Here is a 26,145-nt window from a genome sequence, read left to right on the forward strand (position 1 = left end):
AATGCAAGAGTTACTTTGGGATTGAACTGTGTGATTTATTTATTTATTTTTTTCATTTTGAATTTGCTATGTGGATACATTTGCCTCAGGCAACATAAATCACACCCATAGAATTGTTTTTCACAAATAGCTACCTCTCACTAGCCATGTAAAATCTATTTGTGTTCTGCTGCCTGTTTTTATTTTCCCGATAATGGTAGTGTGCCCTTTGTGTCATCCCCTTCAAGTCACCTGTAATGTATTTAGTGCAGTTTCACATCCCAAGTGTGGCCATTCACAACTATGTCAGCACCCTGATGCCAATTGGATTAGGATAGTAGAGGAGATGGCTACAGGGGAGACACACACGCACGCACACACACACACACACACACACACACGAACAAACAAATAACAACTACATATAAAAGAGAAGAATGGATCACAGTGCTCTTGGTTCCACATCTTCTCTATTACAGAAGTGACAAATAATGCACTAATAACACTTCTGAACCCTAATCCAGAATTACCAGTTCCTAACCTGTCATGTATATACCAGCAGGAGGTAGTTGGGACAGACGCCATGAAGTAGGAAGGAAATTGGAATGAATTGGTGAGATTGCATGGGATGAGTAAAATCCACAGAGTATCAGCATGAGAGCCCCACCATGTGCAAAACAACACAATTAAGAGAGACGCTTAGCCTAATCAGTGAATGCATCATGCAAATGATGTTTTTTTTCTTTTTTCGAATGCCTGCGTAAATGTTGGCAGTTATCACAGAATACAAATCAGGGACTTAACTCTAATGAACAGAGGAGGGAGAGAGAGGAAGTAGAGGCACAGAAGAGGATGTAGAAGGTGAGGAAAAAAGTTTAAGAAAGACAGTGAGAAGGAGTTTACTGTGTGATCAGCTTACTGAAACATCAAAATATTTTTTAAGTGTATTTAATAAGCTACTTATTATTTACTACTTTGCCTCTTGTCTGTATAGTACTTTTATTCGGTGATTATTAAACTATACATACTGTGCATTTTATAATATATTACAGCAAAATTATTACTACTACTACTGTGCCACTTGTTTCTGCTAGTGCCTTCTAAAGTGCAATTTTTTTCTACTAATATTTATTTATTTATTTATATTTAGGACTCAACTGGTTTTTCCTTTGTTTTCATGACTATTTACTTTGTAGATTCTGTAACAATCTGAGTACGGAGACTGAACCCACATGCAAGACCCGGAGGCAGACGTAAAAGTTTACAGTGTTTATTAAACACAAAGTTAACTGACAAGTCTCTGATAATGATAATAAACAGAATCTTGAGGCCACAGAGTTCAGGATTCTTCATGGGGCTCGTGAAGAGGACCGGAGATGGACCCTCACAGTCCGGACCGAAAAAACACGTCGGGGATCCAACTAGGGAAGAGCAGAGGGAAGTCAGTAAACAGACCAGGTCATACACGGTACATAGGGGACAGACAAGCTCACCTACCAGTAAGACAGGCAGGTAGGTCGAATATACGTTGAATCAACGGAGGCAGAGGCACAGACAAGGGTTGGGCAAAAAGGCAGTAGTCAGAGAAGCAATCCGGGTCAAAAAACAAGCAGACAGACAAACAGGATCCAAAAAACACTGGTAAGTAACACACAAAAGAGATTACGAACTGGCACAGGACAAGGGGAAACACAGGGCTTAAATACACAAGAGGGAGGGAAGACAATGAGACACAGGTGGCACCAATCAGGGCGGGGACAGGTAATCACACAGGTGGAAATGATTAGGGAAAGGAAGCAAAGACACCAGACATGACACACGAGGAGAACTTAACAAAATAAAACTGGAAGTGACAGACAAAACACACAAGACAGACAAAACCAGACTAACGTCAGGGGACAGATGTGACAGATTCTCACTGAAGGCATCCAAACTATGAATGAACACATATGGAATTATCTTGTCAAAAAAAGTGTGTCATAACTAAAAACATGTTTGATATTTTAGATTCTTCAAAATAGCCACATTTTGCTTTTATTATTGCTTTGTACATTTTTGCCATTCTCTCGATGAGCTTCATGAGGTATTCACCTGAAATGTTTTCCAATAGTCTTGAAGGAGTTCCCAGTGATGCTGAGCACTTGTTGGTCATCTGCGGTCCATCTCATGCCATTAAATGAGAAGGTGAGTCCAAACTGTTGACTGGTAGTATATAGTATATATATATATATAATCTATATATTATATATATATATAATATAGATATATACCTATATATAGTATATATATATCTATTATATCTAGATCTATATATATTATCTCTATATAATATATACGTGGTTGGCCAAATAATGGAACACCTAACATTGTGGGCCCTCATAGAAGGTGTTTCCATTATTTGTCCAACCCCTGTTGGTGTATAATAGATATAGATATATATATATATATATATATAATATATATAGATATATCGTGTGTGGTGTGTGTGTGTTGGTGTATATATATATACCTATATATCTAATATTATATATATATATATATATATATATATATATATATGTATTATATATATATATATATATATATTTTTTTTTTTTTTTTTTTTTTCTCTTTTCTCACTTATGTCATTGTATTGCTTTTTTATTGCTTTCTTGTGTGTATGCTCTGTGTTGTGCTGCTTTTGGAACCTCATTTTCTACAGGGCTCTGCCCAAAGGATCAGTAAAGGTCTATCTAATCTAATCTAACCTAACCTAACCTATTTGGAGTTTAGTTACTAATAACATAAAATTTTAGTTCAAACCTGTACATCAAAGCTTTTTAATGTGATAGATCGTATTGCATAAAGTTTTTGGCTTTTATAATGTGATCATTTTTATAACTTTGAGGAATTTTTCAAGTAGCTGATTTTGTTTTGTTAATTTCTAAAACAAAACAAAAAAACAAAAAAAAGCCTGTGTAGAAGCATGACAAAAATTTGATTGATTGGGAAAGATGTCCTGGAACACATAACCAAAACATGTTCTGTTACATAAGTAAACTGTCGAATAGTCCCCATTTTTTTCATATATTGCCTCAGGCTGCAGAGCATTACAAAATGACTTACATGTAGCAGAAAGACACGAAGCAATAGAGTTATCACAAGCAAATGTGTTTATTTATACATTTCCTAAATAGTACTTATACAACTCTGCCTGTCTGTTGCAGATATGTGTTTTTTCCCCTCATTTACACAGTATTATCACAACACTGCTCTCTGCTTTCCCTGTACACAACTTATGGTCTGTTTCTAGTATCCTCATAATGTTGCAGACTTCTTGCATCTGTAAAGTTAAAGCAGCAAATAGGAGTTTCATCATCCTGACATCCAATCCCAGGGGCCCTTTGAATGTGGAGGACAAGAGGCAGCTGGAAGTCCGGTACTCATTCACACTCTCAAAACATGACCCAGGAATCTTCCTCTCTGAACCCCAGCCACCATTATGTAGAGACACACTAATGGTCCATAGTCTAAACAAACAGACCTAGAATATTTATATTTCAGAATGTTTGATCCAGTGCTTCCTGGCTGCACACTCACTGAAACTTCATTAATACAGATAAATTGTTTTTTGTTGTTGTTGTTGTTTTTTTTACCAAGACAGTTCATCTACTTTCTCTACCTCCCTTGGCTCCATCAGGATTTCAATGTAATAACAATGGATTAAGCGATGTTATTTCATGCATACCTGCTCTACAAAGCAGTTCCCATAGTTTCCCAAGTGCACAAACTGATTTAATTGTAGCTAAGTAACCGTGGAGTTGCATCAATTAGACAAATATCCTGTTTACAGTCGACTGTAAGATGTCTTGAGCTTGAAAGTCAGTTTCCAGCCTGCCATAGAAACACACATGAACGCACACACACACACACACACACACACACACACACACACACACACACACACACACACACACACACACACACACTGTCTGTCTCCATCATTTTGTGGTGAAAAGAAGAGTCATTCAGTCTCTGCATCACCTGTTTCCAGCTCAGCTTAATGCATCTAAATTGCTCCAATCACTGTCTTTGTCTAATTCTGTATGTCTGTGAAAATGATTGTTGAAACCAAAGAAGCTTTTTATGGAAGATCTAGTGGGATGAGGATCACTTACTTCTCCTGCTGATTTGCGGTTACCTGGGGGACTGGACTAAAAAATCACAAGTGAATCTTATTATATTGTCATGCATTAAATAATCGTTTTCCTGCCATTAGAATGTAAGACCATCCCTTGAAGAGATGCAATATAAAACAAATGTTATTTATCAGTGCACAAATACAGGAATACATGAATACATTAAATGACCTGCCATGGTGTATTGTAAAATGGCTGGAATTCAGATGAAAAAACAACAACAGCAACAAAAACATGAATTGTTGATTTACATCTGTAATATGTTAGTGTTTTTAATAGCTGTGGGGCTTGTATAGCATCAGCAATCACAAATGGTCATTGAGTGGGATTGTCAGAAGATGTGTGAAACTGTTATAATATACTTTTATTGAATGAAGATTATTTACAGTTACTTTTCTACTTTCACCTGTTAGTCAAACTTTTATTATTCTGTACCGGACAACTTATTTTCAGTGTTTTATTCAGGTACATTCATACATTCTGACACATATATGGTTTTCAAAATCCTTAAAATTAAAATGAATAGTGTGAACTTAACCAAGCACTGAATCTACAGAACAGAACCCCCAGTAGTGCCACCTGGTGGTCAAAGAAAGCTGTTCCTGCAAGGTGTTACACAGTCCACACCCTTATGTCAGTGTTGACCTGAGAAATAGAAACTACAGTGTAAGAATAAAGAGGTGTATTATTTACCTTAGTGTGGGGGAAATGTCTTTTTTTGGTCATTGTTAAGTTTTAGACCTGAAGAGTTAAAAGATCAGATTTATTTTAGTGCTGTAATTACATAACAGTTCTACAGGGTGCTTGCTCTTTATCCAAATACAAATTCCAGACTTTTTCAAAAGTGCTATTTTTTCCCCCCAAGAGCTTGACTTTATGTACTTTTAAACGTGTGTGCCTATTCTTTTGGTTGAAATAGTACCTGTTGTGTGCTGTAAAAAAAAAAAAAAAAAAAAAAGTTCATTTTAACAAAGATATAAATTAATAAATGCATAATTTGCAGTAAGTTATGTTTTACTGACAGAAAAGTTTTCAAAACATATGCACATCACAAAAGTGCATGGATATGACACAAACAAGTTTCACTAGAATCATTCCAGTTAGTGAAATCATTTCAAGTTTTTTTATATGCTTTCTTTGTGTATTTCTTATCCTACAAGATTATCTGTCTTTGAGCAAACTCTAAATTTGACCATGAGAGAAACTTTTTTCCATACTTTATTTAGACTTTCACACAAAGCTCCAGACTTTTCAAGGTCTGGAAAACGTTTCAAAATTCCAAATTTTTTAAAACTTTCAACCTCTGTATATGTGTATGTACACACATACACATACATATATGTATATGTATATGTATATGTATATGCATATGTATGTGTATGTATGTATCTGTGTACGTATATGTATGTACATATATATGTGTTATTGTATTATGGATATATGTAAATTATATTTATATTTCTTCGTAATAATATAAAGTCAGAAACAAATTATTTAACAATAGGTATCAGGCATTAGAGTATAGATATGTTTAGACTAGAAAGCTGATTATTGTTAATAATAATTTAAGAAGAAGGGGTGGGAGTTTATAAGTTATACTTCTGCTCACTCCTTTTGGAATATGTTTTATGTCTTATGTTTAAATGTTTTGTCTATTTATTTTTTTCAGGTTATTTTTTATTGAATTTTTTACAGCGATAGTACCAAAAAAAGTCTAAACAATAGGAATTGTTTTTATACTGTTATACTTTCATACTATTGTCTGTTTATTTTCTTTTTTTAACAGTCATATTCAAAATAAAGACTTCAATCAATCCATCAAGTCAAGACCTGCGCAAGCACCCTGTTCTATTATTTGACGGTTACATAAAAGGGAGTTGTAAGGGTGGAGTAAAAGTGACTTATCTGAAATAAGAAACCTGAGACACAAACTGTGAAAAGACATAAGATGAATGAAAGTAGCAAAATTATTTAGCATTGACGAAAAGATGTTACTTCACCAAATACGTAACTCCCTGATATTTTCCCAGACAAAAGTTAGTTAGATTGAACACTTTTGATTAAGACCAGATAATTTAATCTCCACAACCTCTAAATACAATAACAAAAACAACAAAACAAAGCGACCTTTTTCACTCTCATTATTAAATAACATTACATTGCTCTTTATTATAGAAATGTTTTAGCTGCACTTACGATTATAAACTCTGACACTGGCTTTCAGTGACAGAGAATACAGAACTGACATGTTAATGTTTGTCAATTATAATAGAATTATCAAACAAATATAGCTATAGTGCATTTCAATTATTTATTGCAATCTTTGAAATTATTATGAACTGTTTGACACATTAGTTCATCCCATTCATCTCATTTAGAGAAAATATTGAGTTCCACATTATATTAAACAATAACATACATCACCTTCACAACCACAATAAAAAAAAGTTTTTAAAAAATGACACAATATTGATTTTATCACTTTGACTTAAATACTGTAATGGTTAAAATAAACTGACAAAATGACTTCCCTCTTATGTCATTTTAACAGTTTATTTTAAAGATCATATCAAAGGTAAGTCATGAACCAGTCATTTACTATAAAACACACATGCTTCATTTCCTGCAGGGTTCATATTTATGTGGTAAACACATCACATACGCTCGCTGCAACAGCTGTTTAGCTTGACTTTGAGGGCGGGAAACAGAAAAACCAGTTCTGTCTAAAGGTAGCAAAATCTGCCCGACAGCAAAAACATGTTTCAGCTTGTTTATTTGATCCGTGCAGAAGAAAAGTGTAAAAGTAATGCATTCTAGTTTCTAGTGTCACTATGTGCTGGAACTGTAACTTATGCGGATCAGTTGATTTTCTGACAATCTGCAAAAAAAAAAGCTGCTCTGACTGAGGTTTTCCACAAAAGAGAACAGCATGGACTGTCTGATCAAACTTAATGGCAAAAACAAAGCTTCTGTGTTTGTCTCCAAAAATGTCAAATCATTCCTTTAAGAGAAGCATAGTTGAAAGCACCACAGAATTGTAGTAAAAAAAAAAAAATAATCAAAGTATCAAAGTGGATTTAACCCATAAACACCCAAACAACCACCACTGACCAAAACCATCTACTGCTCTAAAATGTTTAATTCCAGTTGATCCATTAATCTTATCAATACATGTAAATAATTGGTGTAAAATACAGTTTTTCATCTTTTCACGGTTATCAGATATGACCCATTTGGATGTTCAGAGCCTCCGTAGTTACCATGGAAACACCATCATCTTCTACAACATTGATTCACCAGTAAAACCCATGGATTTTGATCAGTGGATGGAGACTTGTTTTATGCTCAGTTATTGATATATTTGTTGAAAATGTCACTTTTTCTTCAGTGTTCCCTGTTTCTGATATAATAACCTTTCAATTTACTCTGAGCTTTAATGAACATCAACATGATCAGTGGATTAAATATAGGAAAATACCTAATTTACACTGACAAAAAAAAAAAAAAAAAATGCTAAATACAGAAGATAATATTATCATAAATGGTAATACATCACTTAAGAAAGGTTAAATAGAGAAAAATTCATTTGGGAACTGCCACAGAAGTAGCACTGGGTCTTTATGGGTTAAATACATGTATGTGCATTTAACTTTTTTGCTGATCCTGAATCTGTTTGGCTGTGTGCCACGGACGTCTGCAGAGACCAAGCATCCCCATCATCCAATGTTATTGTAGCCATAGAAAATCTCATTGGTCAAAAAGACAAGCCAGTGGGATAAATGTTAACCCAAAAGGACCCAGTGCTACTTTTGTGGCAGTTCTCAACTTATTTTTTCTCTCTATTTTAACCTTTCTTAAGTGATTGATCACCATCTATTTTAATATTATCTTCTGTGGTTTATGTTTTTTATATTAAAATCCTGTATTCTCCTATATTTAATTCACTGATCATGTATGTATTCATTAAAGGTCAGAGTAATTTGAAAGGTTATTATATCAAACAATGAAAACTGAAGAAAAAAGTGACTTTTTAAGTAAAATCCATCATTACCTGAACAAAAAACAAGTGTTTCTAGCCACTGTCATTGATCCAACTTCATGGGTTTTACTGGTGAATCAGTGTTGTAGAAGACAATGGTGTTTCCAAGGTAACAACGGAGCCTCTGAACGTCCATATGGGTTATATCTGATGACCATGAAAAAATGATGAACTGTATTTTATGCCAATTATTTACATGGATTGGTAGGATTAATGGATCAACAGATATTAAACATTTTAGAGCAGTAGATGCTTTTGGTCAGTGGTAGTGGTTTGGGTCTTTATGGGTTAATATCTGTCTACAACCTTTTTTTTTTTTTTTTTTTTTTTACAAACAAACAGGTGTTCTGTCCATCCAAATGAACAGTTAGGGGACCCATCACTTCTTCTGCTCCTCCAGTTTATTTCACAGGCAGTGTCCCAATCCTGCAGCGCACATGTGGTTTACATTATGCAGGAAATGCCGTAGGGTGTCTCTGTCTTTGGGATGACAGAGCTATGAAGTCTGTGTTTTTAATCTATCTGGCAACATCATGAGTGGAGCAACTATCTAGCATGGATTTTGACTCCAGAGCATCTCAGCAACCATGAAATACCATCCAGCAGACCAGACAGCGATTCTGCAACTGCATCCTGGACCTGAGGAAAATATTTGTGGGATGCACATTAACCCAAAGTACTAGCAAATGATGAGGATGCAGTTTAGGTCTTTATCTATTAAATATCAAACAGCTGTTACCATCCATGGGTTAGTCAACTGGGGAAGGCCGAGCCTCTTTGCCATGTGAACACAGGGAACTCTGTTTCTACTTCCACCAGTATGCAGGCTGTGAGGTGTGAGTACTTCCCATTCTTCTCTTGAGACACAGGACAACACCAGTAGAGGTCTGGATGCTGAGCCCCAGGCAGGATTCAGCACAGCCCGGATCTGAGCCGCCTCAGAACCACCCTCATCTGAAAAAAAACAACAAAAAACACAAATGAATCTGTGCTAATTTGTGATGGGTAAGGTGACCTATGACCAGCGGTGTAGTCCAGGGTATACGGAGGTATACAGGGTGGGGAAGCAAAATTTACAATATTTTGAGGCAGGGATTGAAAGACAGTGTATGACCAATTAGTTTATTTAAAGTCATGAGAATTTATTTGCCACTAGAAAATTTACATAATAGAAAATGTTTTTATTCTATATGTCCTCCTTCTTTCTCAATAACTGCCTTCACACGCTTCCTGAAACTTGCGCAAGTGTTCCTCAAATATTCGGATGAAAACTTCTCCCATTCTTCTTTAATAGTATCTTCCAGACTTTCTCGTAATAGTTTTGCTCATAGTCATTCTCTTCTTTACATTATAAACAGTCTTTATGGACACTCCAACTATTTTTGAAATCTCCTTTGGTGTGACGAGTGCATTCAGCAAATCACACACTCTTTGACGTTTGCTTTCCTGATTACTCATATGGGCAAAAGTTTCTGAAAAGGTATGGATAATAGTGTTAGGTATGATTATGACATCAATATATGTTTGGTTTCAAAACAATTGACGTAGTGCCTGCTGAAAAAAAACAACTAAATGTTCATTGTAAATTTTGCTTCCTCACCCTGTACAGAGTATACCCACTTATTTTTCAGTCATCCTTGGGTATACCCACTTCTAAATCCCCCCGATGTGCACCATTTAGTAGTATTTGAGTCAAATTGCATTTTTTCTCCTAGGATGGTGAAGCCATGACCCGCCCTACTCTGCCTCTAATTGGTTAGTACTCGTTGCCTTCACTGATTAGATTGGTTAACTTTAGGCATGAGGACTGATCAGCCAATCAGAGGCAGAGTAGGGCGGGTCATGCTGAGGAAACTATTGCTAACTAGCACCGGCCACCTCTGGAGCCTGATTGGACACCTCAGGTGCCAGTGCCACCCCAGTTGATTGACAGGTCACTGCACATCTCTTTGAAAGATGCGTGATTATTGGAAATGCAAACGAGAAAGGCAGGATAAACGTCTTTCGAATGAGTGACACATATCAAGAGAACCTACTTTGTGAGGTAAGTTTTAAGGTGGTTTCTAAATGAGTCACTGTTTTAAACTACTGCCCATATGACTGCACGTTTAGAGAAAAGATTTTATCACCAATAGTTAAACTGTGTGAGCAGGCTAATGTTATGAAAGGCTAACGTTATCCTACCGTGTGTTTGCCTCATGTTGAATACATTTACATTCATACAGCCGCTTGTGTGACCAGTAATACCAACAAACTGCTCCTGATCAAGTCATAATTTTATAAGAGTGAACAAATACTACTGATGGATATTTGGGTAAACTAAATAGAGTAGTCTGAAATGTCACTGTTTCTAAAATGCCGTTTTTCTGGACTTAAAAAAAAAAAAAAAGAATCCAAAAATTGAGAGTATACCCACTTCTCCAGGGACCACTACACCACTGCCTATGACGGACATGATGTAACATGTGGTAACAGAGGAGCAGGTGCAAATGTGAACATCCACTGTCATCTCACCTCTGTCATGTTCTGCATTTGCTACATAGATGAAACCATCCACCACCTGGCACACTTGCTGGACGTGAGGAGCCGGGCTGTAGACAGGACGCCCAGATTCGTCTGTTCCTTCAAGGTTAAAGAGTTTATTACTGATGCTCTGCTTCTCCACTCTGGCTCTTTCTCTTTCTGCCCTGCAAACACAAAGAGTAATAATTGTAAAAATAAAAAAATATATATATAATTACACCTCACAACTTCAACAGGCTTACCTATTTGTTGAGTATAAAGTCAGGATATTGAATTTATGTTGGCTGTTGAACATGTAACTAATCCCTGAGCCAATTCCTAGGATTTAGAAAAGCAGAATTTGGTTTGGACACTTGACAATTTTAGGCTGGATGTGCCATCTAGTGGTGGGACAACACATCTGCAGCTACCTCACCATTTATCTGTCGGTGTGGAGTCCCTGACACAGGAAGCACATCTGGAGCATGCATAATCCTCGTGACTAAAGAGACGTCCAGTTGCTCCATGCCGGGCCCAAACATGGCATAGCGTGGTTCAGATGAAGGCACCAGAGACTGAAAGAATGAAGTGACGACCTCATATGGTGCTTTTGAGGGAAGCCATTGTTGTCTGCAGGACGGACAGCCTTTCAGGTATCTAGTGAAAGAAAGGACGTCAGCTTTGTCAACCTTTTTTGTTAAATGTTGTCAACAGCTCCTCTTATATGTGGAAAATTCAGGGAAAGGAAAAGGGTCCCCACTCTGCCATGTAGTCAGGTTTTGGATTCTCTTTGGCTTCCCACTCCTCTCTGTCATCCAGGGTCTCATCTTCATTGACAAGGGGTGAATCTAGCATCTCCAGTTGAGGCATGGTTAAATGATCTATGGAGGCCCAGTGTGGCATATCTCTGAGCAAGAAAAACCTCCACAGTAATGGATCTCTAACCATACCCCTCCAGTAGCGACTAGTGGCTCCAAGACAGCAGATATCCGCAGGAGACAGAAAGGTCATGACCAAGAACTGTAAATCTACCTTTAAGGGGAAAATGCACAGAATTAACATGAAGACATTTCAAATACTTTATTTAGTCCTTGTACAGTTTCTTCCTCATTGGCCTCAAGTCAGATTTGTCAAGTGAATCCAAGAACACAACAAAACCGAGACAGGTGATTCCATCATCAGAAGTTTTCAGATCATCATTTAGCTACAAGTAAAATACTTCCAGAATAAAAGTACTGAAACCTAAATATGGGTATGAGTTAATGAGAAGAGTACTCAAAAGCCAAATTTGTCATTAAGAAACCACTGTTTGGACATTAGAAGACCTGGCCTTGGCCAGAATCTCCAGGTTTTACACAATTATATAAAAACAAATGTACCTATATATACCTAAATAACAAGTGGTGCCAGGCACAACAAACCCCGCCCCTTGCACCTATTGTAGCTTATTTTGGCATCGATCCAGGTGATGTCATCATGTCTATGCTGTGCTGATGTCAGCATATCAATTCCCTCTATATATGTGCCAAGTTTGAAGTAAACTGAAACAAAATTGATGTTTTTATAGACATTTCATCCACTATAAGTAAATGGGAGAAGAATTTTTATTTAATAATTCATTAAAAATTTGAATTTTGACCTATTTTTCCCAAAATGTAATGACATCCATTCTGCATTACTGGCAATCTATAAACCAAATTTGGTATGAATTCAACCAATAGTTTTGCTGCTACAGACATGAGAAATTTCGCCCATTATAAGTAAATGGGGGAAAAAAATATTTTTAAAAAATTATATAATAATTGAAAGTTTGACCTATTTTACCCAAAATGTGATGAGATCTATTCTGGGTCACTGGCAATCTATAAACCAAATTTGGTATGAATTCAACCAAGTTTTGCTGCTAGAGTGTAAACAAACAAACAAACAAACAAACAAACCGAACCAAAAACAATACCCCCTGCCTCCCCGTCGGGGGGTGGGGTAATAACACTTTATCATACATCTTGTTCCATTTTGGCACTTTTGTGTCATTTCCAAATAATCTTGCCAATAGTAACATTCAACACATTTTATCTCTGAAACAAATAACTTTCAAAATTTCCATGATTTAATAACAGCATTTTAATGAAGTCCAAGTGAAAACAGTTTACAAATATTAACATAGTTTAATAAAATTCAGAACAAAACCGGTTTTGATAATTATGATAGTTAGCCATCACTACCTATTTATGTCAGCTGATTAAACCACTGTGATTTCCTTCATGTACTGCGACAGTGACGTGTCAAGTGGGCGAGTTTCGATATAATTTTGACAAACTATTCACCAGTCTTAAAAAAAAAAAAAAACTTACTAAGGTTCGTTTCTAGGGAAAAATTAAAAAAACGTATCTTATTTAAGGGTAACTAAAGGAAAAATTCTGTAATCTCACCGGCAAGTTATCCAAAAATCCCGGTGTAACTTCCTCTTGGCCCGTGTCTTCCACAGGCGCCACACTTTGTCCGCTGTGGGGGAAGTATCTGTCCCTGAAGCGGCGCAGGCTGCGGATCACCACAGACTGGTTCAGCTGTTGGATCTTTGCAGCCATGATTTCACACACAACTGTTTACAGGCCCCTCACACAGACGACGACCGGGACTATGGATGTTTTAACCATGGTACGCACCAGTCAGGACGTAACATTACGTTGTGTTGTTTACTTCCGTATGGCTGGCTGCACTGGGGAATTATGGGTATTGTGGTTGCACAATTCCAGCTTAAGTCGCAATGTAAAATACACGTGTTTTCTTACAACGTGTTTATTGTCAACGAAGACATAAAAAACGAAAAATACTTTTCGCCCAGACAACACAGACTCGCAATTAATAGTCATACTATTAAAGTTATTCAAGTGGCAGAAAAATGGAATTTGCAATAAATGGAAATACAAGTGGTGCTTTACAAAGCTGGTATGAACAAATCTGGACATATTTCAAAGGACAATGTGGACATCATTGCCCAAAAACTTTCGAACTCCTTCTTTACCTTCTGTGTGCATTTTCATACACACATACTTATATATTATAATGTATATGTATGCAATTGTAATATATTAAAAGCATAACAAAATGGCAATAAAACAATAAATAAAAATGTTACTGTGCAATGTCTTATTTTTTAAACTTGTAACAATCTTAAAAAATGAAAAAGTCAATTTTATTAATAACATTTTTATATTAATATTTATGTTATTATAACACATTCCTAGAGCAAAATAAATGCCCCACGCATCAGTCTGGAATTGGGATGATAACTGCTTTTTCAGCAAGACAGGGCAAAAATAATTCAACCTCCTTTGCAGTCCCTGCCAGTTTCACACTGCTTATCTTAAACTTTCAACTTTCATTCACCTGCTTTGGACAGGACCACTTGGCGAGGGTTGGGGTTGCCTGTGGACTCTGATCAAAAACTCCTTTCTCCAAATTTCTCTCTGTGCCTCCCCTTAACCTTTCACAATTTTACACCCCACCAGATGAATTCCATTTTATTTGGGGTTGACACACATATGAATACTGATGTTATACTGTGTCTGAAGGCAACTTCAACACAGATGCAGGTTGTCTCACTGCAAAATACTAAGGATTTCCTTGGCATTCTCTGTGTTCCATCCCTGGCCCTGTAGAGGGCCCTCACAGGCAAGCACGTATTTATTGAGGATCTGCGTGCCAATGTCCCGAAACTGGAGGCGATCTTCTTTACGTTCCATAGAGTCGGCGCTGCAGTCCTCGTACTTAACTGCCCAGAAGCACATTTCTCCAATATACATCATTGTCAACAGGTGTGTATCTGAAAAGATACCTGGCCAAAAACAGAAGCAGATACTGATCAATATCTCTTGTCCTGCTCAAAAAGAACACCACTTTAAGATTATTATAAGGATTAATATTAGCATAACTATTTGGAATACCTGAATGATAAGGATAATGACAGAAGTTTCACAAATACAGAAGTTCTCTGAGATCATATTTACCTTCAGATAGAAAGCTTGCTGTTGCAGTATCATGAAGCACCACCCCATCGTTCAGTTTGACAGAGTTTCTCACCTGGAGCATCCTCATCAGGTAGCGTACACCTTCCTGAATACACTAAAAGAAAATAACAGTAACAGCACCATTAGACTTAATATCAACATACTCAAACAAGAAAGAGCTGGACACTAACCTACCATTTCAATCAGACATCCTAAATTGTGTCTCAAAATAATTAGTCATAAAACACAATGAACCAGCATTTTCTTTTTTGTTTAACAGTATAGTACCTTAAGGAACGTGTCCTTGTTTTTCTTTATCCATTGTTTTCGCTGATGAAGGGTGTGACAGTACATGTACAGCAGAGCTCCACGTCTCCAGTAAAGGCATTCTAAAAGCTCCAGGCCCAGCACAGATTGCACCTATCACAGACCAAAGACAACTGTAAAAACTGTCACAGTAAAGCTTTGTTTCATGTTACTGATGTGGAGTATAACCATTATTATGAGTTTGCTGTATAGTTATTAACCAAACTGAAAAAATGTGTCCAAAGTCAGTTGTTTCAAATGTCCAAGACATTTCTTAAACAGCCTCCAATGGAAAGGTTGTAAAACATTATGCTAATGTTATTTTACTACAACTTCCAGTCATGTAAACTCAAGAAATATTCAGTAATGGCTACATCTAACTCTGAGAGGTGGGGAGAAGTGTGGTTTAATTACCATGTCATACACAATTTTCTATAGTGTCTATTCACAAACCTCCTGGGCTGGTGCTAGTCTCCCTGCCAAAACCTCTGGTTCAGTCAAGTCTTGCAGAAGTTGCTGGATTTTAAATGGTGAACAATCCTCAGGAAACTCCTGGTCCACCAGTTTATTCTCTTCATAAAATGTAATGTCTAAGATTACCTACAGAAGAAAGACATATACATTAACAAAAAGCAGAATGTTATGTACAGAGTAAGTGCACAGAGTTTGGAAACATAATATTTGTTCAAGATATTCTACACTTCTCTGTAGCCCGCTTCACTCTTTAATTAAACATCTTTTATTTCTACTGTCTAACAATCATGACAGTTACCCAAATGTAAATATTTTAAGTGGTAAATGTTTATATAGTATGTGCCTTAAAATTCATAGATCATATCAAGATGGCTCTGTAGGGTTGACAAGAGTGAAACAATTTCTGATTATCATTTTGCTGCACATTACATTTCAACCAAAACTGCCAACCACTAGCTGTTTCAGCATAACATAATATAAATATTTGTTGCTGTTCCTTATTTATATTATTACACACAAAGTATTACACTGTAACAATTTTAACTGGGACTCAAACCTTAACCCTGGTCATTGGATTTGCATCTTCCTACAAATAGACTATAATCTCAAAAACACTTTTTATATAAATCGGTAAGAACTTGATCATTTGTAGCTCCATTAGCTTTCATAAAGTTGTCATGAAGTACCTGTGTGTAATCCTGAAGCAGCTTGGAGAGGCTGCTACTCTCCCCTCCTTGTCTGTAATAGCTTTTCAACTTGTCTAGTATGGCAGATGCATTCTGTAAATAGTCATCATCTATGGAAGAATGATAAGTTAAATTACCACCAATTACAGATCTAATTAAACTTAAGACAAATATCTACGGTAATCGTACATTACAAATTGCGCCAGTGACACTGTCAACAATTTCTTATTATTATTTATCTTAGCAACATTAAGCATGCAAAACAATTCGACTGGCACAGAAGTGATGTCATTAGCTAGAAGTTAAAAACAACGACTCACCGCATGAAAACGTCAATGAAACACTTTATCATTTGCTTGGGATCAAGGACTAATAGCAACATACATGACTCAAGCTGGCATATAATGAACGACTTATCGTATACCCCATTCTGCATCATGTTTCATTGTCACACTGCAATATCTATCATCGTAGATGCATTTTAGCTAACGTTAGCCAACTAACGCTAGCCGTTGACAAAAAATCACACATTTATAAGCAACTCTCAGTCGGTGATCAATGTTAGTATTAGAATCCGTTATAAATACATGACTAAATCCATGCTACGGCGCCCCTTATTTATGGGTTACAAATGTATTGTCAACATTTCATCAGACAGCAGCTGTTGCTATAGTTGCAAGCTACATTAGATAACATTAGCTAGCTTGCTAGTTGGCTAGCTAGTAAACTGGGGAAGGTTGTTAGCTATGCACACAAGGATCTGAAAACGGCCCCAAAACAAATATTTACTATAAATTGATCGATACCTTGTTTTTCTGCTCTGAGACTAGAACACTTAATGTCCAACTCAAATATCCTTCTCTCCAACTCGAAACCTTGTCGCCTGTAGTCGTCGGCCATGACTAAAAGTAATCGTCACGTGAGCAGAGGATTACTCACGTGCCCAAAGAATGTCATTTTTATCCCGAGTGACGCATCCTGTCTGCGTTTGTTTACGTTTTCGACCCAGTTTCTCTTTACAATAAATGACCGCGTTCTTAACCATTCATTGTTATTATATATATGTAGCGTGTCTGACTGTTCTAGAGTTCGTCACAGTCATTAAAAGCCTTGAGTGTGTTCTTTATGGATGCTCTCACAGTGGTTGTGAAAGGGTTACATGTAAATGAACCCACCGAGCCTCTCTATTTGTCTTGTGCAGGTCCAGCCCATGCTGTGTGATCCAGCCCACTGAGGTACCGGCCAATGTCATTCAAGAACTGACTTTTTGGCGTCTAAGCTAATGCTAGCAGCTTCATATTGCCCCGTTCAGCCTTCATGATCTGTGTTTTACCGGCTGAAGATTGACGGTATTTCCGCTCGTCGGCTCATCCTCTAGTGTGTGTTTAGCTCCAAAAAAAAAACAAAAAAACAACATGGCGGCCCTCAAAGCCTTGTGCAGAGCAGAGAATTTACTCCTCAAAAACATCACTGGCCCATGCAGAACCAAATTTAACCACCCTTTGAGCAAGGTCGGTATGTGTGTGTGAAGTGAAGTTAGCTGGTCTGCAGATTTTAGCTTTAACGAGTTTGTGCAAGATTAAGAGGTCATAATCTGCTATGTGTTATTTATAGTTAGCTGCATATGTTATGTTGTGGACATGTGGAACAGTTTGCCATCACGTTTTTTTTTTTTTTTTCGTCTTTTATAACTTTACTTTTCCTTCGGGGGTGAATCGTCGACGTAATAACCTCTTTGCCAAGACTTACATAACAACCATGCTCGACTGTGTTTGCAACTTTTAGCTATGCTTAATATGAATTTCAGTATCATGTGTCATATGCAACAGTGTCCATCAGTCAATACAAGCAGGTTAAAATCCAGATGATAATATTTCCATCATGTTTGTCTTATTCACTGGCTGGCTTTATGTTATTTGGAATGATCATGCCCCAAAAAAGACAGAAGGATCAGGAAATATCATTGAGACTTCCATCAGCTGGACATTTTCTTTATTACTAAAGATTTTTCAATGAAATCAACTTGTCATGATCAGTTTATTCTGCTTACTGCAGACATCATAGATTGCAAAACATGGATTATAAAAGCAAATGTCTCCATTATAGCCACTGTTATACTACTATAACTGTCTTACAATTGTTGCTCCCTTTTTGTGACACAGAAGCAAAGCAATCTTTATAAAATTAGCTATACTGTTTAGACATTTTAAGGCCTGTCATAGCATTGTCTTTCAATGATCACAAATTCATTCACTCAAATTTATAAATCAACTTTTAATATAACACAGCAGGTAACCATCAGCTAATGCTATCAATGAAATTAATGAAATTGACCAATTCATCAGCATCACTTCATAGTCAAATTGTGCACTGCTGGCACCATAGTCGTAACTTTTTTGGCAATCGGCTTAGGACCACTTAAATTCTGACATGGATCAATCGGTTAATTCTAATTCAAGCCATTTATAGCAGAAAAGTAATGATGACAAAGCACTTGAAAATGTCTGAATGCCAAAAATGTAATCTCAGTTGATCTTTGTTGACTCAGAGGATTTTAAAATCTTTGGCTAACTCGGATTCAGTTGGCTGTGGTCTACTGTTAATCTGTGCCCCTTTTGTTGTAGGATTTATTCAGCAGTTTTGCTTATCTTTTGCTTTTTTTTCTCTAACCTAACAAAGCCAGATCGGACATTAACACTGTACAAGCATCAGCTGTTCTCTGGCATTTGATTTTTTTTCTCAACCCAGTAACGTTTTACATTTGTGTACAGACTGTGATGTAATACTTGTAAATTATATATACATATTTTTTACCTTTTTACTTTGCTTATTGCAGGCCTGTGGCTGTTACTTTTCCACTTCTAACCAGAGAAGCTCACAGTTTTACTCAGATCCTACAGAGGCAGTAAAAGACATCTCAAATGGAGCCACTGTTCTGGTCGGAGGTAAGACAAAGTTTAATAGTTGCAAACACCCAAATGCTGGATCTAAGTAAATGAGCATTAAAATGTAATTTTTCCAGACAACGTGAAAGTTAAGTTAGATAAAAACTGTGACATTTGGCCATTTTTTAATCTAATCCCTCCTTACTTAAAATAAACTAACAGCACTACATTATTTATCAAATGTTTCGAATCTGTCTTTTGAAGCCACTAATGTATTTGTGATCAAACACTGCAAAGTAACCACACACAGACATTGTAACGTCAAATCCTATTTATAGTCACCTCTAGCATGACATTGTGGAGTTTTTTCCACTGTGTCAGACCTCTGTCCAAGGGGAAAAAAAGACAGAGATACAGTACTTAGCATGAGTGTAATTTCAGAAATGTAGAACTGGAATTACCCGGGACCTGTTCCAAGGTTTGTTATTATGTCAGTCTCCTCTCATGTGATTTATAAAAGGTGGAGGGACCGGGAAGTGTTTACTGTACTTGAACAATGAGTACCTAGTTGTGTCCTGTGTCAAGTATAATTTTTTTTTTCACTGCAGGCTTTGGATTATGTGGTATCCCAGAAAATCTCATTAACAGTTTATTGAAGACCGGTGTGAAGGGTTTAACTGCAGTCAGTAACAATGCAGGGTAAGTGTGAGTCACAGCAAATAAGTGTACGCCTAAGCAGGGCAATACATTTCACAATGGTTACTAATTTTTAACATTGTTTTAAAGCTATTACTGCCACTCTGCATGCCCAAATACACCACACCTTCTACTTTAACATGCCTGCAGATCCATTTTATTAGAGAAAGATTGTTAACCTTGTTTTATCCTTAAACATGCTGGTCTGGAGACAAGCCCAGAAGTTAGCCTATGATAACTTATCGCTGTTGTAGGCACGAGAAAGAAGTGTGTTACCATGACAACCATTATTTGAGCCGTCAGGTGTTGTTGTGTATGGCATGTGTTGTAGTCAACCTGCTGTCCACCTACACTTGCTCACCTGTTGTCTTTGTATTCTTCCTTTATCTGCATAGCTGCCATTCCACATTACGCTCAGCTGGTGTTTTTTTTGACACATAATAGACGTAGACATAAACAGACTTTATTTGTCACTCGGATTTACATCTAAATGAGATTTCAATGCAATGGCTCAGGAGGCAGCAGGATTAAATAAATCAGACAGTATATATACAAGATAGAAGTAGATACGTATATCAAAACTATGTATCAAATAATACAAACAATGATTCTGTAATAAAAAACACTATGATCAGTAATAAAAGCTATGATTCAAGTAAAAGGATATGTCCACAAAACTGTGGCTGAAAATAGTCACACATTTTTATTTTCAATTTTGAGGCTCTAGAACCTGCCTTAACCTAAATATGGTGACTACAAGTTTCAAGGTTAAACTTCCCTAAAATGTTTGACACCAACTAAACAGTAGGACTACAGAGTAAACACATGACTCAATTGTTTTGACATTGCTTCGTGCCTCTTTGACGGAGGCTTTATATTGTCAGTTTTTTGTGATTTTCTTCCGCAACTGCTGCCACCTAGTAAACTTTTATTTCAGCTGCTTACACATCAACAGTGCAACTTGAAACGGTGACTAAAACCTGATCCAAGAGCTGATGTTTAAAGTTACATTAGTACAGGCGCAGCACAGAGTGATTTCTATTGAAGTACAAGAAGTACGGATGGACTGCAAACAGATGAAGTTGGCGTCAGAATCTCCATACTGAATATTTGCTATTCCTCTGCGCCAATAATTATTTAAGCCTGAAACCACGAACATGAAGTGCAACTGTTTGCTTCACAGAAGTTACTGATCACTTAACCTTTTTCAGTTGGACTTTGATTTCTTGAAACATTTACTTTCAACGTTGCTGGCCCAGAGGGCTTTCCTCTTTATGCGTTTGTTTCTGAATAATAATGGGTATTTGCCGGTTTCATGTCCAACATACAAAGCATTTCATTCTAAATATGCAGTACACATACAGATTATGCGATATCCAGGGGTTCTCAGCCTTTCATAACTCAAGGCCTATTTCTGATCATCTTTTCAGATTAATAAAAAATAATACAAGAACATAACGTTAACTGAAAAGGAAAAACTGACTGAGCTATAAATATGTGCTATGCCACACTCAGGTATATGGACTATACTGCGTCTGCCATTATGCATCTAAATGCATTCAGCATCATCATATTCCCTCAGTGAGGTGTCACTGCATACAGGGATCATTAGCTACCGCCTAGTGACAAAACATGTTTGTTTTTTGTATCACGGTGATATTCAGATGTAATGGGCCATTGGAATTCTTCTTACTTTTAATGTTTTTTTGTTTTTATATATTTTATGTGGATTTTTCAGTACATCTGAGCTAGACTAACTAAATAACTAGCTTTATAAATCATCAAAAAAGTACTTTTAATCTAACCATATGTAAGTACCACAGTATCTGAGGCCCACTGGTTGAAAATGACTGAGATCTATAATACTTTGTTAGTATAAGTGAACATGTATGTTGCATCTGGCTTATATTGCAACATGAAGAGAGTTCAAAATAGTTACAATTAGATTAGTTTTAATGTGTTCCATGACTGATAAAATGGATTATTCTAGTTATATGAAGTTTGCCAGGCCTGTCTCAGTCTTCTAGTTTACAGCTGATTCCAGTGTGGATTTCCTGGCTCCATGAGGAAGAGAGTTGGAAGGGGAAGATGAAATTATGTAACATTTCTATTTAGAGTTAAGACTCCAGAAGCCAAAGTGGTCTATGACTTTTTCTTGCACATGGATGCAACCATTCCTTCTACATTCACTTATCATCTAAATGTTGGTAGAAGATAAAAATAGGTTTTGCTTTTGTACAAAAAATAATTAAAATTTAATTGTCATTCTGTGTGGTCACTGTCATTGCCATGTATTGGTAGCAGCAAGAGGCAAATGTTCTGGTTTTTACACAGGTGCCTCATGAAGCAATTTTTTTACCGTTTGTGAGGAATTTCTTAGAAGTCATGGTCCTTTAGTGCTATTCAAGGCATGGGGGAGGGTTCCATACCTATTTTACTTGGTAGAATACAAACACAGTAGGCTCTTTGTCATGTGTAATAGGAGATGAGAGGAGTTCAGCTGCATTCGCAAGCAGATTATTGAGCTTCAACAGAAACATTTCCCCCTGCGGCTTTCAATTTATTCTGAAATCAACCTCCTCAGGAACTGCATGAAAAACAAATAGATTCCGAATAAAGAGTAGCAATATTTGTGTTTATAGATTATCCCCGGAGTCTACCTTCTTGAAGTGATAGGTTATGTATGAGATTTAAGATGTCCTTTTTCTTTACCAGTAGGTTTCCATTTTATTTATATCACAAATACACAGTGATACATTACTCTGCACTTCCACAGTTGATGGAAACAATAAAACCCGGAATGAATAAGACTGTAAACTGGTAAATATGGAGGGTTTCATCACCAACTTTATTGACTTGCAAATGATTCATGTGGATGCGACTACACACAGAGTACAGCAGATCATAAAAGCATAACAGTTCAGCTCTTATAAACTGCAAAAGATGTATTGCAGTGTCAGCATTGTGTGTTGCAGGATAGTTATCGCGATCATCTGCTTTTGGTATTCTGAGAGCACATGGCCTACATTTCTTGTCAGCTGACCTGAGATTAGAATTTAGAACAAAGCAGTGACTTCTATCTTTCAGGTTTATGGACTAAAGAGAGGGGAGTCTCTCTTAAAATATAAAAAATAAATAATTTAAAAAAGAAAGAAATAGAGCAGAACGGATGAGTGTTTTTTTTTGTTGTTGTTGTTTTTTTCATTCTTCTTGCTTTAGTGCAGGACTTTATTTTCAACCAGCCACCAGTGTTTTCCTGCATAGAGACTTAAGAGGTGACTACTCAAATGTTGTGCCACCTCTAACTCCCAGTACAATAGGATAGGGGTTCTGTCCTTGTAGGAGAGCAGTAATGTCTAATAAGTATTGCATTTGGTGACTTTATCATCTTTACATGCAGTTGCATTATTATGCTGATACCACTGTAATTTTTACCATACAGAAATATTATTTTACAGGTGTGGAAAAGAGGCTTTTTCATGTAGGGTATCAAACGGGTTGCCACAGTCTGTTTTTTTTTTTTCTTCAAGACCTTAAACAAATGTAGTTCTCTGTCTAAACCACAGGTGTCAAACATGCGGCCCAGGGGCCAAATCCGGCCCGCCAAAGGGTCCAGTCCGGCTGTTGGGATGAATTTGTGAAATTCAAAAATTACACTGAAGATATTAACAATCCTTTTAGTTCAGGTTCCACATTCAGACCAATTCAATCTCAAGTGGGCGGGACCAGTAAAATACTATCATAATAACATATAAATAATGACAACTCCAAATTTTTCTCTTTGTAAATGTAAGTATTTGCATGTATTTACACTAAAACAAAGTATAATTTTGCACAAAAAAAAGTATGAATAACCTGAACAAATATGAATAACTTGAAATGTCTTAAGAGAAGTAGGCGCAATTTTAACAGTATTCTGCGTGTTACTAAATGTTTTGTGTGTTTGTAGATCCACTGTGATCTGTAAGTTATATATAATGTACATGCGTAAATGATAAACTGTGACGTAATATTGTTGAAATTACACTTATTTTTTCAGTTTGTTCATGTTATTCACATCTTTTGAAAGGATAGTTTGTAGATGTAAACATTTTCATAATGTAAAATTACTTTTTCGCTCTAACACACAGAAAAGTTTGGAGTTGACATTATTTATATATTATTATGTTATTATTTTACTGGTTTCGGCCCATTTCAGATCAAGTTTAGCTGAATGTGGCCCTTGAATTAAAATGAGTTTGACACCCCTGGTCTAAACTGTTGGTGTGCAGATAACAAGACAAACAGTAAATCTGCAAACACAGACATGACGTGACTTTGACATGTATTGCCCAATAGTTCCTACTTAAAAAGTACTTTATGAAGTAGCAAAGGAAAATCAGTTATCATAGTATTTTAATGTCGTAATTGTTATTTTCTTCAGTTTTTATTGTTAGACCAAGCTTGAAGGCATTCTATTCTTTTTTTAAACTTGTCTTGTCCAGCATCATAACAGCAGAATGGTGGTCTGGCTGCCTTGTTGTGCTGAACAAATCTGCTTTGCCAAGGGGAACTTCATAAAGACTATAAGGCATCCCTTGATATTCCCTGTCTTTATTTTGGGTTTTGTTGAACCACATTTTGATGCCGGACCTGACAGGAAGAAACAGGGGGAAAGAGAAGGAAGGGGGAAGAGAGATGGAGAGTGAAGGGGGGAGGAAAAAAAGAAGGTGGCAAAGACCTTCACACAAGAAAATATCAGCAATAATAGTGACAACAACAACCATAATGATATTTATAATGATAACAATAACTAGAACAAGAACTGAGTAAACTGAGCAAAAAAAAAAAAAAAAAATTAATAAAAAAAACCATGAACAAACTAGAAAAGCACTCGGAGAGCGCAGACCTCCACCAAAGCAGATCAGCCCCCCCCCGATCACCACCAAAATTTTGTCATTTGTTCCTTGTGCCAGAATCAACATTTCTTGAAATTTTCATCCAAATCCGTCCATAACTTTTTGAGTTATCTTGCACACAGACAGACAGACAAACTAACGCCGGCAAAACATAACCTCCTTGGCAGAGGTAAATATCAAAGAACCACAGTACAAAGGGTTCTATTCATGATCAAGTTGTTTCTGTCTTTGTCGCCTTCTGAGGCACGAAAAACCCCGGTTACACTACATTTTGTTCCTTAGTTTTAGAAGAAAAAACGATAGCTGTTCTTTGAAGTAGACTTTCAAAGTGATTGAAAGGAGTAATACTGCCTGTAATCAGACAATAAGGTGTAGTCTTGATAAGATGTTTGATAGGATTGTTTTTTTTATATTGCAACACAAGACAATTCTGCATTAAAACATTTTATAACATTTTATAAAGTCTATGTTCATAAGTATATGACTAACTTTCCTTGTAATGTTGGTCCTGTCATCGCTGCCAGTTAGTTTCATGGACATTTTAAAAGCACTAGTGGCAAAATAACATTCCTTGAGCAATAACTGTCCTGGGAATGAGGTTATTAAGTTTACTTGCCAACTACAGTCTGCAGTAATGAGGAGTATCATACTTTAAAGTTGTCATGTGTCAACCTTTAACTTTTTATACTTGTGTTTTATGACTGCTTACTTAGAGCAAAAAGATATTTGGCCCCCTTTAGTGCACAGCTGGTGCTGACAGCTTTCTTTAAACTCTGAAATTTTTCCCCTCCCTTTCAACAGCTAAAGCTCTGTCAGTTTGTAAAGATATCACAGTTAAATGTGCCTATTAATTTGTATTTCAGAGGAAAGTTTCTCCAACTCAGTATATGTCTAACTTTGAATCCATTTGTGTGTTAAATATGGTATATAATTTTTTTTCTTTTTTTCTTCAGAGTGGACAATTTTGGCCTGGGCCTTCTCCTCCAGACCAAGCAGATCAAAAGGATGATATCCTCATATGTTGGGGAGAATGCAGAGTTTGAGCGGCAGTATTTGGCTGGGGAGTTAGAAGTGGAACTGACACCACAGGTTGGTTAGAAACAGATGGTTACACATTATCAGTTTATATCCAATGCAATAAAATAAGGTGTTGTGAAATTACACATTCACACACTAAATTCACTTAAAGAAATCAAGGATGGATGACTTTTTAAGTGTATACCAAAGGTGTTTTCATTGTGGTATATTTTCCCCTGTAGGGTACTCTTGCAGAAAGGGTCAGGGCTGGGGGTGCTGGGGTCCCAGCCTTCTTCACAGCCACTGGCTATGGCACACTGATCCAAGAAGGAGGCTCACCTATTAAATACAACGCAGATGGCACTATTGCCATAGCCAGTGAGCCAAGAGAGGTGAAACCCTTTCATTCTTAATCCAATTACCATTAGTGTAAACACAATGTCCTGTGATAACACTGGTCTGCAGTTTTTTGAAA

At 36.6% G+C, this 26,145-nt stretch overlaps 3 protein-coding genes across 3 annotated transcripts in view; 1 reads left to right on the forward strand and 2 right to left on the reverse strand.

Moving 5' to 3' along the window:
- Window positions 1-8,501: 8,501 nt before the first annotated feature.
- Window positions 8,502-13,328, reverse strand: fbxo4 (F-box protein 4). The gene is made up of 7 exons (XM_030143082.1): window positions 13,131-13,328; window positions 11,459-11,730; window positions 11,135-11,355; window positions 10,962-11,037; window positions 10,711-10,883; window positions 8,936-9,150; window positions 8,502-8,835 (listed from the first exon to the last, which is right to left on the reverse strand). The coding sequence occupies exons 1-7, from the start codon at window positions 13,284-13,286 to the stop codon at window positions 8,743-8,745; spliced, it is 1,206 nt and encodes a 401-aa protein (XP_029998942.1). The 5' UTR covers window positions 13,287-13,328; the 3' UTR covers window positions 8,502-8,742.
- A 153-nt stretch (window positions 13,329-13,481) lies between these two features.
- rimoc1 (rab7a interacting mon1-ccz1 complex subunit 1) lies at window positions 13,482-17,133 on the reverse strand. The gene is made up of 6 exons (XM_030143084.1): window positions 16,981-17,133; window positions 16,175-16,284; window positions 15,468-15,614; window positions 14,997-15,128; window positions 14,709-14,823; window positions 13,482-14,536 (listed from the first exon to the last, which is right to left on the reverse strand). The coding sequence occupies exons 1-6, from the start codon at window positions 17,072-17,074 to the stop codon at window positions 14,301-14,303; spliced, it is 834 nt and encodes a 277-aa protein (XP_029998944.1). The 5' UTR covers window positions 17,075-17,133; the 3' UTR covers window positions 13,482-14,300.
- A 240-nt stretch (window positions 17,134-17,373) lies between these two features.
- Window positions 17,374-26,145, forward strand: part of oxct1a (3-oxoacid CoA transferase 1a) — a 54,567-nt gene continuing 45,795 nt past the window's right edge. Inside the window, exons 1-5 of the mRNA XM_030143081.1 lie at window positions 17,374-17,685; window positions 19,011-19,119; window positions 19,668-19,758; window positions 25,607-25,742; window positions 25,913-26,062. Coding sequence (XP_029998941.1) covers window positions 17,590-17,685; window positions 19,011-19,119; window positions 19,668-19,758; window positions 25,607-25,742; window positions 25,913-26,062 — 582 coding nt within the window. The 5' untranslated portion in view covers window positions 17,374-17,589. The remainder of the gene's footprint in view (window positions 17,686-19,010; window positions 19,120-19,667; window positions 19,759-25,606; window positions 25,743-25,912; window positions 26,063-26,145) is intronic.

The sequence above is a fragment of the Sphaeramia orbicularis genome, chromosome 9, assembly GCF_902148855.1.
Source record: "Sphaeramia orbicularis chromosome 9, fSphaOr1.1, whole genome shotgun sequence".
NCBI classification, from domain to species: Eukaryota; Metazoa; Chordata; class Actinopteri; order Kurtiformes; family Apogonidae; genus Sphaeramia; species Sphaeramia orbicularis.